This window comes from Caloenas nicobarica, chromosome 4 (genome assembly GCF_036013445.1).
Source record: "Caloenas nicobarica isolate bCalNic1 chromosome 4, bCalNic1.hap1, whole genome shotgun sequence".
NCBI lineage: Eukaryota > Metazoa > Chordata > Aves > Columbiformes > Columbidae > Caloenas > Caloenas nicobarica.
In genome coordinates, this window is record NC_088248.1 from 69,233,094 (window position 1) to 69,246,620 (window position 13,527).

At 36.9% G+C, this 13,527-nt stretch overlaps 1 protein-coding gene across 1 annotated transcript in view; it reads right to left on the reverse strand.

The window, feature by feature from the left end:
• Positions 1-10,569: 10,569 nt before the first annotated feature.
• MSANTD1 (Myb/SANT DNA binding domain containing 1) overlaps positions 10,570-13,527 on the reverse strand; it is a 42,962-nt gene continuing 40,004 nt past the window's right edge. The window contains exon 5 of the mRNA XM_065634735.1: positions 10,570-10,810. Coding sequence (XP_065490807.1) covers positions 10,570-10,810 — 241 coding nt within the window. The remainder of the gene's footprint in view (positions 10,811-13,527) is intronic.

Here is a 13,527-nt window from a genome sequence, read left to right on the forward strand (position 1 = left end):
TCTGTGTCCCGTGCTACCTTGGCAGAGCTAGCTTGGCTTGCCCCACCTCCCTGCCTACGGAAGGGAAGATTGGTCAACTATGTATTTCAGTCTGACCTTGTAAACAGCTGTAACAGAAGAAAAATCTCTTTAAAAGTGAAAAGTAGTAAAGTGGAATTGTAACTATTCCACAGAAGTAACTTCATTAAGGCTCAGTGCAGATAATATGAAGAAATTATGCTTTTTTTTTTTTTTTTCTTCTTCAAAGAGGAGGGATGCTGGGAAGTGGTGTCAGCATCTACTAACTATAAAATCATTACTCCATGGCAGTGTCGGGTTAGCTCTTCCACAGATACTGAACCTGTTCTATTTGTGATTGATAGCCAAAATAACAGATTTGACTTGTGTAATAGCACAGGAGTATGTCATTAGTCTGACCACAGACTAATATAGCAGAGCAGAATTTCCCACATGAGTATTGCCCAGCAAGGAAGAAGAGAACATCCAGCCTGACATGGAACCAGGTGTGCTCACACAGCCTGCCTGCAGTCAGAAACGCCCAACTCATTGTGAATTAATTTAGTGCTTTTCTTCAGTGTTTTTGGAAATGATGATTACAACTTCACGTTAGAATCTGGAGCGAGGTGATTAATGGGCCCTCAAAAATCCATACAAGGTCTCAGCTATAACTGTTCTTACTGTTTTCACCACTGTTGGAGACAATAAAGGAAGAGTGGGTGTGAAACAAAGTCATAAGGATTTGTGGCTTTGGGGCTGCAAAAGCTTTGGCTTATAAACCTAAGTAGCTTAATGTTGGGTGTGCAGACATCTCAATCACACCAAGCAGAAAGCTCATCAGATTTGATCTGGGGAGGTTTAGAATGCACACTGTAATGAAGTGTGATCATTGCTGTCACAAACACCAAATGAGAAATCAGAGAATAAATCTAGTCCAGCATCTGATGCAAAGTGTATGGTTTTAATCACCTTGGTTAAAGGAATGAAAGTGTTGGTTGCTTGAAAAAGGTTTTATTTTAGATGTACAGAAATATCCTCACATACATATCAATTTTTTCATTTAATGTTTTCAACACGTTCAAAATAATAAAATTGTATATAACTGTCAGCATTAAAGGCTTCTTCAGTGTACAAACTTCATTCTGATTTTCCTAGCTTAATTTTGTTCTGATCATCAGGAAAAATTATATATTATATACATTATAGTTAGCTTGTGTGGGTCAGTTAATATGTAGTTGAAAGGAAAGTCCTTGTTATTTAGGAACTTATTTCCTAAATTCTAAAAGCTCGTCCTTCTTCAGTTAACCGTCAGAGTCCAATCCAAAGAATCAGTGAAGATCATGTTTTCCACACTGAGGACTGCAAGGTGAACACACAGCCACCAGTACCTGCCTTGGTTTACTAGTTAATCTAATCTTTACAAATACCTTTTCCTTTGTTATGGTCTTCTCCCTAGTGGGAGACACTCTTGGCAGTGGGAAAAGGAAGCAAATATTTTTATATAATTGCGTTTTGGTTTGGATGATGGTGTTTCCCACCCTAGCACAGCAATGTAAAAGTGTCTTTACAAGGAGCTGTGAAGTAGTAGCACTACACCGGGATACTGATCTTGTTAAATCTGGACTGGCCAATAGGCGACGAATCCTCTCAAATCCTATTTAGACATAAAAGGATTGATCTATAAACCTTGTGCATCTACTTGGCTTTGTAGTTGTGTCCTTACCTACTATGTTATTTAATTAAACATTAAAATATAGGTAAACAGGTTTTGTGTTGAGAGATTCCTCTGTGCACTTAAATATGCAAATGGTACCATTTGCAAAATTGAAGATTTACAAGGTAAACAGTCAGGAACATCTTTCCCTGTGTGAAAACAGGCACAGCTATGCCATGGTCCTTGGGATAACACTGCAGTATAAGTCAAATTATTTAATATCTTAAGAAAATTTATTTCCCTATAATAGAACGTGCTATATTTATTTTTCCCAAATTCACTAACAGAAATCAAATTAAGCATTTTGCTGAATATAAAAATCGAAAACAAAAATTATTGCTCATTGATCCTCATTTTTCTTCCCTTACCTCTGACTACATGTGATTGAAGTTGGTGTCATGTTAAACCTCCAATGCTGATGAGCAACCCTAACATATTATATAAAACCAAAACATCTCCTTTGGGTACATAAGCATGTCTAATGTACTTCTGCCAAGAACTGGAAACCCAGGAACTGGGTTTGGCTTTACTGGTGGCAGTGGAAGCACAAACCTCTGCCCCATCATTTCTTGTGGGCAAATAGCATATACCCTAAATTCCTCAGTTCCTGAGGAATACCTTGCTGAGCCAGAATGATTTTAAAATTTAATTTCATATTGTGTCATGGACACCTTCAAATGTTGTTAAAACACATTCACAAAAAACGACAAAAAAAAATTTCTAGTGTATTTTGTTCTTTTTTTACTTTGAAGACTCTGAGACATTATTGAAGGGTTTTATTGGTTTTGGTTGTGGTTTCATTTTTGTATTTCTTTAGACATTGGAGCTTTAATCATATAATTCAAAATTACCTGAATAATTAACTTGCCATGGCCTTGCTGCTCCGTTTAAGCTGTGTCTTCAGTCCCATTGGGCTTAAAAATGTGTATTGCGTAGCAGCTGAATTTACATGTTCTGAAGCAGCGCTGTATATTTTCAGCACTGTAAGGAAAAGGGATATCTCAGGGAGGAATTCCTTGTGGCTCTAAGCACCATGACAAAAAAGTCAGTATTATTATTAAGCAATAGCTTCTCACCAAGCGAGCAAGCTCCATCCTTGCACTCAGCATGCTGAGTTAGGACCACGACTGACATCTCCCAGTGCTCCACTCCTGTCTCCCTGTTTTCCTCCTTTGAATTCATTTTCAGTGTGGCTCTCAGGTTCAAACACCCTACAAAGGTGACATGTCAGGGCTCTGCTGGTTAAGTTTATTGCTAAGCGGATTTCTTAAGTGATGAGGCACAAATGTCAGTATCAAAGTCCTACTCATAGCCTTAAACTTCCAGAAAAAACACTCTGAGTTCTCCAAGTTCACACATGATTCCATGAAAAGAAACTGAGTGAAAATGAGAGGGTGAGGCGCTGAGGAGGTGATATGAGTAATAGAGAAAGTGACTTTGCATATACGTATTTAACATAATTCCCCTGAAAAAAGACCCCTGCCCCAGGACAAGCTATGCAGCATTGAAGCGAGCAGGAGGGATCCTCTGTTCCAGTAGTTAACCCTGGAATCAGAGAACACATTTTACCACCTATCCACTTGGGATGTGACAAAAGACAAGTCCAAGCATTTTCCCATTTCCTCATCCAAGCTGTTTATCTCCCAACTGTGGAGAAAACAGAACGCCCTTTTGGACCAAGCTCATTCTGTCTTTAGCGTCGCTGCTTGTGGCAATCTCTACTCCTGAAGTTCAGCTGAAAAGGCATGACATGGCCACAGTGACACTTCAGTCCACCTTGGCAAAGACGTTCTTGGTGCTTCCATGCCTAACAATGCAGAATGACAAGATTCTGCCCTTGCTCTCAAATCTGATTTAACCCAGGCTGACTTCATTTTCCTCTGCCTCATAACTAGAGTGTGAATGGCTTTTAAGATTAGAATATATCTGCTCAGTCTGGGTAAAAATCATCGTGATTATTAGTATGAAAACCCGTTAAGATATACCTGTGTAAAGCAGAATAATTTATTTGTGCGCCACCCAAATTTTGGTTTCATTTAAGACTAGCCTTGCAGTTATTCTAAGTGACCTTCTGGAATGAAAATAAATGAATTTATCCACTAAGTGCATTTGTTAAGAGTCATTTTGGCCTTGACATCATGTGTGTAAGTCGTCTCAGTAGCCTCACCATTTTTCTTAAGGTTCCTCTCAGAACCAGGTTGTTAAGTTCTTGCCTCCTATGAAAATGTCTATTCCATGGTAAAAGTTGAATATTGATGAATTATTTCTTTGAAACTGTGGCAGCCAACTTCCTCTTCAAGGTTACAATATTTGTGGTGGCCGCTTCATGAGCCAGGTGATCTAGATGGTACCTGATGAAATTCTGGTGATTACAGCTGATCCTCCATAAGCATCCTTTCCTTGATCATTGGCTTTCCAAGTCATTGCTTTATATAACATCCTAATTTCATCTGAAGTAGAAAATTAACCTTTTTTTTTTTTTATAAGCCACATTGTTCTTGGCTGAACCTGAACAACATGCCTTACACATCAAGTATACTTCCTTCTTATTTGGAGTGGGGAAGACAAGATCACAAGACTTAGGGGTGTCTCCACTGAGATTCAGAGGCACAGCTCTATCTGGAGACAGATGGCTGCCTATGAGGACTATCGGAGAAATTTTCTTCTAGCACTGGGGAACGCTGCACCAGTGTTCAGGCAATTTAAACTTTCACCGGGCACCGTGCCATTCCTGATATTTCAGCACATGGACTCATAATTGTCTTCAACTGAAGATGCTGGTACCATTCTGTGAGCAAACCACAATGCGTTGCACGGAGTCGTCCATCGCACAAATGAACACATGCAGTCAGATAGTCGCACAAAAGGGAAGTCTACGTAAGAATAAAGTTCTTCAACCTATATTGTACCTTCTTTAACCACCTTACTACATTAAGGTCGTGGCTTATTCGCATGAGAATGTATAAACCAAATCACAAGAAGTTCTTGCCAGCAAGTAGACATGAAACAAGTGCATCGTTTCTGGTGTAATCTGTTTTACGCCACTTCAACTGTGGTGAAATGCAGTCATAGTTTTTAATGAATGTTAACCAATGCAAACCAGCTCTCAATAGGCTTAAATCCTTGAATGCAAATGATGTGTAGATTTAAATCCTGCGTGGACAGTTTCATTTTTGTGAAAGATTTAACAGTGGTATATTTTGTCTTCATCTAGTGAAGTTCCAAGATAAGCTAACCAAAAAAAGAAGCATATAAAATCTTATTCATGTCAGTTTAAAGGAAGTTTATCGTTATAGTTAACACTGCACAAGTTCTATGTGGGCAAGGTTTTATGCATCCATAAAGCAGAATGCATTTGATCTAATTATAGTGAATTAAAGATGAGTTATAGTTAAACCTGTAGGGGGAAGGATGAGGATCATGGAGAATTTTTTAAGTAGTTTTAATTAATTTTCTAAATATGTTTACTTTGCAGTTCATAGAAAATTGATATTCTTATAGCTTCCCTCACTGAAACAAGCCTTCGTCAAGCTGTGATAAGTACTTCTCAACATTTAAGTATGTAGCAAATGTTATACCTTTAATAGTATGCACCAATTCATTTTTTTCTTGCAATGCATTGCAATCCAGAACTCACCCCTAAGATAAAAACATACAGTTCGGAAGTTAGAGTCTCATTGAAAATGTTACCAACACATTTACAAATCCAAATTCAGATATATATGGTTTAACATCTTAAACATTTTAAGAGTTATTTGCCAAATTCTTAGAACCTGATGGAAAAAGCACAGTTCAAGAAAACAGAATTATAAAGGATTCATTTTCAGATTACTGAAGGCAACTACGTTGAAAGATGTTTTTATATGAACTACTTTCTTTAAAAAAATATTTTAGTACTGAACAAGAGACTTGGAATTCAAGCAACACCCTTCACTACATTGCAAATATTTTACAAAGACATAACTTTCAACCAGGATCAATCTGAGCTCTTATCTGTAGTAATTAGTCAGCTCTAGATAACTGGATGTCATTCACTGCAGATGACTGATTTGTTTTTCAAAGAATGTACCTGAAATTATTCATCCTTATTAGAAATGTATTTCAATAAAACATCTTAAAATAAGCTGTAGGAGAATGAAAAAATTCCAGCCAGAAAAATTATGCATAAAAACAAAATTTCACCCCAAAAATGGCAAAGTAATTTAAATGTTTGTGTTAAGATACTAAAAAAGATCAATAGAAAAGTTTAATGATTTAGTCTCAAGCTTGCACACACAGGAAGTATGTTACCCGTAAAATCAGGGGAAATAGATTAGCCATCTAGAGACCAGATGGCTGGTATTTACTTGCTGACATAACACCACCAAATGTTCCTAAATTTCTTTTTCAAATTTGCCTTTCACATTACATTATCTGTGTAGGAACCGATCCTGCAAACATATACATACACAGTTCAATGCATTTACTCATCTGAGTAGTCCCATTACCTTTAGTACAAGACACTACTCACAGAACCAGGCTGTCAACTTATGGTGAGTCTACAGAGCTGTAAACTCTTGTGCCTGCAACTGAATTGGCAGACTAAGTCTGGAAAAATCATTTTTAAATTCTGTTTGTGCATTTTTCTTCTGGTTTTGTACTTCACAAAAGATATAGCCGTTTACGGGGAAAATTATAAAAGACATTCCTTGTCCATAAATGTATTGCCTGTTTTTTGTGGATAACTGTTAAACCTGGCAAGGCCTGAAACAAACCGAAATCTTAAAATACTTCTGCAATTTGAAGTCAAGGAGAAAAAAAAATACAAACTATTTTAATCAGAAAATTGTTTCTACCAACGTGAGAAAATGTTGTTTAATTATAGTGGAATCTTCTTACAAATTACTTAACCTCTGTAATCTGTGAAAAATATTTTTGCTTACAAATATTTGCCCAGAGACTTATTTTTCTCTGGTGGGAAAAAATTGTCACTACTTGCTATATGCTATTTACAGCTGTCTAAATTATCTGTTGGAGCTGTCTGTTCAAAATACACAGAATTTCACTAGTGTTAGCTCTTCATACCATAACATTTCTCCTTCGACATTATGTTTTTTCTTCCATTTCCACTTTTCTGTCTTTTAAAATGTACTCCTTCCCATCCCTGTCATTACTAGCTTTGTTTGGAGGCATTTACTTTGCCCCTTTGCCCAACACATTTTTCTTTCCTTTCATCACAACCCGCTTCTTCTCAATTGCTTTCATGCTTCCCAATGTCTCGTTTTCTCATCTACTTCCTCAGGTTCTTTTTCATTCTATTTTTATGTCACTTAAAGTCACCTACCTCCAGGCAGTGTATTTCCTCCTCTATTTATTTTTTCCATTTGCACCATCTGTGTATGTATGTGTAACACAGGCGCTTCATTTACTTAAAGTGATATCATACTGTGTTGACCCTGTTACTGCCCTGAAAATAAGAAATTTGTTTTCCCGTGCTACAGTTCGTTTGTTGATCACACTTCTAGAAGCCGTGAGGGAGTTCCCTTAATGTCATGGTTACAATGATAAACTTGAGTAACCCCTGATGTGCTCTCCATGAATACTTACTACACTCTGAACTCCCTCCTCATACAGATACAGAAGCAGTGCCTCAGTTTTGCAAAACCAGGAATTCTAACAAGCATTTTAATTTTAGGCAGGTCTTTCAAGTTATAATTAAGTTGAATATCTCAAACATTCAGATATCTTTACCTGCAGCTAGTTGTCCCATATCGATGAGAAATCTGTGCCTACCTTAAAAAAAAAAAAAAAACACCCTATGTTTTTCAAGTAAATATTCAGCAGCAAACAGCAGCAAAAAGAAACTATGGGTAGGTAGAGACTTTTCAATCTGTTGTCAAAAAGAGCATTAGAAAAATTCTGTCTTATGTGAAACTAGTTATATTTGTCTACAGCAGTGCTGTGTTCACTCCATGGACAAAACCTGGTCTAGAACAGAGATAATCAGGAAGGATGGGAGTAAATAGATGAGGTTTTAAAACTGAACATCTAAATTTAACTACTAAAAAACCACAGTAGTTTATATGGAAATCAAACCTCACAACTTCCAGAAAACACTGCTTCCTTTAATGCAGTTCTGTAAGACAATGTTGAGAGTCTCACCTAAAATGCTGACTATCATTCTGGTCATTCATCTTTAAAAAGGATGTACTCAAAGAGCAAAATTAGCAAAACAGTCATCAGAATAATCCCTACCTTATAAAAGAGTGTTATTCTTCTGAAGAAGGACTGCACGGGACATGACCTCTGACTTTCAAGAGTAAATGCTACAGAAAGCAGCAAAATCACAGTGTCAACACAAGAATAAATTGGTATAAATTGTCCAGAAATAATCCTAGAAGCAATCTTCTTAATTGCAGTTTACCCATCTGTAATGCAGCTCTTCTTGTAATTCCAGGGACAAAACACCTAATTCGTTTTAAGATACGGGTCCACACATTTACACAAGGGATTATATGATGTGGTTGCCTGTGGCAGCAGGCAAGGAATTGGTGGATTTCCTCCATTCCTGTGTTCCTACTGCTCTGGAGTTACAATTCTCATAGCATGAAGGAGAGGGGCTATCTGCTTTATGGTACAAGGTTCAAATATGCTGCCATTGTTATTGCTCATTAATTGGATTTATTTGCTATAAGGTTCAAGTAGATAATATCAGTAAATATTGTTCATTCCTATGGAGTCAGGAGAGAGTTTCTTTCTATCTTACTGTAAACCAGTTAAAGCATTAGAAGCGTTACAACATGGATACACCAGCCTGCCTGAATCTGTGAGAGATGTACATTTGAAATGTGCAAAGCCATGACAAAGCACAGAACATATTAATATATTCCCTCTCTCTCCGGTGCCTGTATGACAATGTTCTGGCAAGTATTCTGGATCCCCTACATGCCATTAGGAACGGTTCTGCTTTTAGTAGTTGTTCTGCAGGCAGAGACAGAATAAGGTTTCATGATTCTCTTTTGGATATAACTAATTCAATTTACATAGACAGAAGTATTTGGAAATTTACTTTTGCTAAATGTCAGCTATCACCCTGTCTTGGCAGAATCGGACCAGACACTTGCCCTTTTTCCAGTCACCCAATCACTGTAGCAAAGGCAGAGCAAAGGAAAAGTTACATCATTTATACTTCAGCAGCCACCATTTTCTGCAGGTTCAGTCTCCTACTACATTTGCATTATCCTGTTATCATGAATTAAACTCTGTAGGAATGGACCACGTTTACATACTTAATCATTCTTCATACCTGCAGGATCTTCTAAGAAATATTTCCACATATTACTAATTTGCTTGGTGCATATAACCTTTATCCTGCTCACTAAGCATAATTACAGACTAATTGGTTGGGCCTGGGTTTTAAAATAGTTTAGTTAACATTAGTTTAGGCAACAATACGTTAAATTATGTAGAAAAATGCAAACACCTTCAAAAACAAAGTTTCAAGAGGGGACATTATTCAATAGTGAGAATGGAAAATGGCCTGAGTTCGTAGCACTAACATTAATTCTATACTTCCTATACTTCTATAGCCAAATCTAAGAGTCAGTCTTGCAAATACAGTGAAAGCAGCAGAAATATATATTTTTCAAGGAGAACACAAGAAGAAATGCTATATACGAAATTCAGCTGACTTATTTTTGAATTTATGTTAAAGGTTATGTCAATGTCGTATTTCATTGAAGAACCAAACACTTGCTGATAACCTCATATTAACGCCTTAAAAAACAATCCTTAATGCCTCCGGCTCCCTCTCGTGGTGTATCAGTGTTGATCTGCCTAACAAACCACATCCTAAAAGGTCTAATTGCACACCGGAGCCATACCACCCGCAAATACTGCTGCAGAGGTGTTGAACATTCTTCATAACTTCCATCTCTGTAGTCTGGGCATCAATATAGAAGATCTTTACACTGCAATTAAGAATTAAAAACCTTTGGCCATGGTTATCTCTCCCAGTATTTTTCACTGTTGCAAAGCATACTATCTGCCCAGCAATAATAAACAAGTTTCTTCTTTTTCTTTATTTCATTTGATAGATTATATATATATATATATATGTATGTACACACAGTACAATATTTTTCTTTTGTGATAGAGAATAAATGAGACTTTTCATTGCTGGTTGTTCATTAAGTCAACAGATTCCAGTTAATAATGAAAAAAATTAAACATTTAATATCAAAAGCAACTTCAAGTATCTTCTATACATTTTAGTATTCAGTATATAGTAAGGTGGTTTTGAGGTTTTCTTTTTATATCAAAAGTGTATTTGAATAGACTATTTTTACCCTAATACTTTAGAGTACTATTCATATCAGGCATGGAGTTTAAAATGATGTATCTCATGGTCCCACCTAGCTCTTCACAAGAACCGTAGGTCACTTGTACAATCACAGCATATGTTTCAAAACAGGGTTTAATCATCAGCAAAGTCAAGATGCAATTACCATGTTTAGAGATGCACTATTTCATTCTCCCACAACAGGTCAAGCTACAGTCCTTGATGAGAAGCAACATACAACACCACTGTTTATAAAACAATACCTGACTTAGGCATAAATAGTACTGAATTTCCCAAAGCTATTCATCCCTTAACCGTTCTGTATAAAAATAATTCAACTTAGGCATATATTGCACTAATTTTATCATACTGGATAGCTCTCACCCTGCATTATCTGTTCTCTTTGCTTAACTAAGATTACACTAAGGTTTTAATTTCCATGGAAAACCTGGGAATAGGGCAACAGACACACATATGGTGTGCAATAAAGGGATATCTATAATATCAATAGTAATCTCAGAGGCATTCACAAAGGAAACTACACGTTAGATTTGGAGATCATTTTTTCCAGTAGATTCATCATTCTCTCCTGTAACTGTAAGCTTTGAACTTGGATGATGTTTTGCTGATCCAGAATCCTGCGCACTTCTCTACAGGTTTCTTCCATAGCTCTACTCAACTTCTTTTGTTCTTCCAACATGGCCTCCATTAATTTTAGCTTCTTCTTTTGGAAGCTGCAGCTTTGCATTTTTCTTTTCTTAACTGGTCTTTCTTCAGCTCTGAAATGTGAATATTTGTTAACAATTAAACTCCTGTTTATTAAAAAAGACTATGTTAGAACCTAAAATTCTATACTAAATTCTTGGCCAAGCTACAACCTAGTCCTATTTTTAAACCCCTTTGTGTTCTCCAATAAATTCCCTCTCAAGTTCTTGCCAAAACGTAAGTATTTACTGTAGTATTGCATAGTGTTACAGACTGTAACCAAAAAAAAAAAAAAAAAATATTTTAAACCTCTTTGTTTTTAATGAGAATTTTCCCTGTAGAATACTAGACACTTTTTTTTTTACATTTCTTACATATTGAATTTATAAACTGTATTTAAAGAGACATTTTGCTCATCTGGCCATTAAAACTCCAATTCTAAAGCTGTAATAACCACCCCATCCAGAGAAAGATCTGGACTGTTATGTGTGGTGGTGTCACAGCTCGTTTTTTAAAGCATCAAATGAGTGAGGCACATCCCACCACAGCACACTAGTCTCAGAATTTGCCCTTGCACTGGGACACAGCAGTTGCACTGACCACTAATTTATATATTCCATCACAAAACATTATAAACAACATAAAATTTAGCAGGATACAGCTTACAAGGTTCCCTCTTTTCTTACAAATCACAGATTGATCACATTTCATATTTGCTTTTACAGGCATTTGCCTGTTGCACTTTAACTTTTCTCTTTTTTTTTTTTCCTAATTCGATATATTTGTCACAAACACAGGACACTATGGCCACCTTCTTTTCATATTTTTAGGTTAATTATAAGTTTTATCAAGTAGGATAGCTAACAAAACAAACCATACTTCCCTTCAAGCTCCTAACATAAAAAAAAACCAATCAAGCACACTATAACACTGCCTATAGTTTTGTTTTCACCATAAAATAAAGGCAAGACTCTGTATTCAATATAGTAATTAATTGCTATTTGGATTTTTTAAAAGTTCTCCTGAAATTCAAAAAAAGTATTTATAGCCCTTGGAGAACACCAGGTTGCTGAATCCAAGGCTGGCTGTGTATCCAGCCGTGTCGATGTTCCTCTAGCAGAACGTCTCTAAGCTCGCTCAGGGTATACATGTTGAACAAGCACATATCAAATTGTACATCTTAATCCGAAACCTGTGGAGCTGCCATGTGCAATTGGCATCATATTTTAAGAACTTCCTTTCTTCTGCATCATGCTGAGTTTCCGTTTTGGAAAAAAGAGATAAACCTAGCAATAAAGACAGAACTCTCAAGATGTGTCTAGTTCAAATTCAATTCAAACCCAGCCTACACTGCACAAGTTAGAACACACGCACACGGATCTGTTTCTCTCAAGCTGTAACCTAAGGAAGAAGCACACTGAATTGTGAAGGAGGAAGAAAAGCGAGTAGAAGGCGAATGTGCAAGTGAGCTACACATCTTAAAAACCTCCCGTTACAGCTGAATAACCTCTTTTCTAACTTAAAGTGACAGTCCACATGTTCATTCACACTTTTTGTAATTCCAGACCGGAGTCCCCAACGTCACAGTTATCTGATGATGGGTCTTGAAGTCCCTTCACACCAACAGCAATCTCAGTCGTGTTCTGCCAAGTGCAGTATCCTTTCTGGGTGAAACGCAAGAATGAGATGGCACAATTGTGAGTAGAACACCATGCCAACACCTTGCAGATTTCAAGACATCCCTGAATAAAGATAACTTGAACTCTTGAGGAATGTGTTTTTATTAATGTGAAGAAGGGGGTTGGGGCGGGAGATCATTCAGCTGTGGCAGATGTGTATCATAATTTCATTCATGTTCTTATCCTACTTGACAGGCTTTGTGCAACAGTGACTGTGACGTTCAGATCTCTCAGCAAGAGAAATAAACAGTCCTAAGCACCTGAAAGACTTAATGCAAATACAACAAAAAGACATAAGTCCCTTGACATTTAAGAGTGCAATGACCCAGAAAGGGTGAGGCCTGTGGAAAGAAACAAGTGGATTAAATTAAATGCTATTAAAGCTTAGAGAAAAAAAATCAGAATTGGTTTTGAGGGAAACTGTTGGAGTCATTTGAATGTCATGTACCCCTGTGCACAGGTAAGAAGAAAAACAATCTTCCTTCATAAATGTATGCTAACATGGTGAACAAAGACCACTGGTTTCAGATTATCAAAAATTTCAAGTTACATGTACAATTCAAGAGGCTTTATCACTGTTGCGGTGCTACAATGATGCTAATAGAAAGAAGTCACCATCTTTATGCTAAACGAAAGTTTTGAAGGTATCTTTGCAGATCCTATATATCATATTTGGCTTTGGGCATCAAGTAAACGTGCGTAAAATAAATACATGCTGCTCTGCTCAAACTGTGGTTGAAGCTTGCAGCTGATCACCAGGATTATCACAGTCAGGCAAACCTGCAAGAATGGGTCTTGGCTGACAGCAAATTCTGTTTGCCCCCATTGACTCTAAGGGCCAGAATGATTTGAAACGTGGTTCTCAAAGAAGTCAAGCAAGTGGAAAAGCTCTACAGCAGTCTAAGGGCAACACTGGATCTGCTATTCCAAGGTTTCCATCACTGCACCCACATTCACAAAGAATGCATGCTTTCTGGGAGGCAGAGTAAGAAACGTTCTGAACTGATGGTGTTATTTTAGCCAAAGCCAACTTTTGAATTTAAACTTGTCTTCACAGAGGATTTAATTAGTGAAAACTTGAGGCATCTCTATCCTTGTCCCTATACAGTACT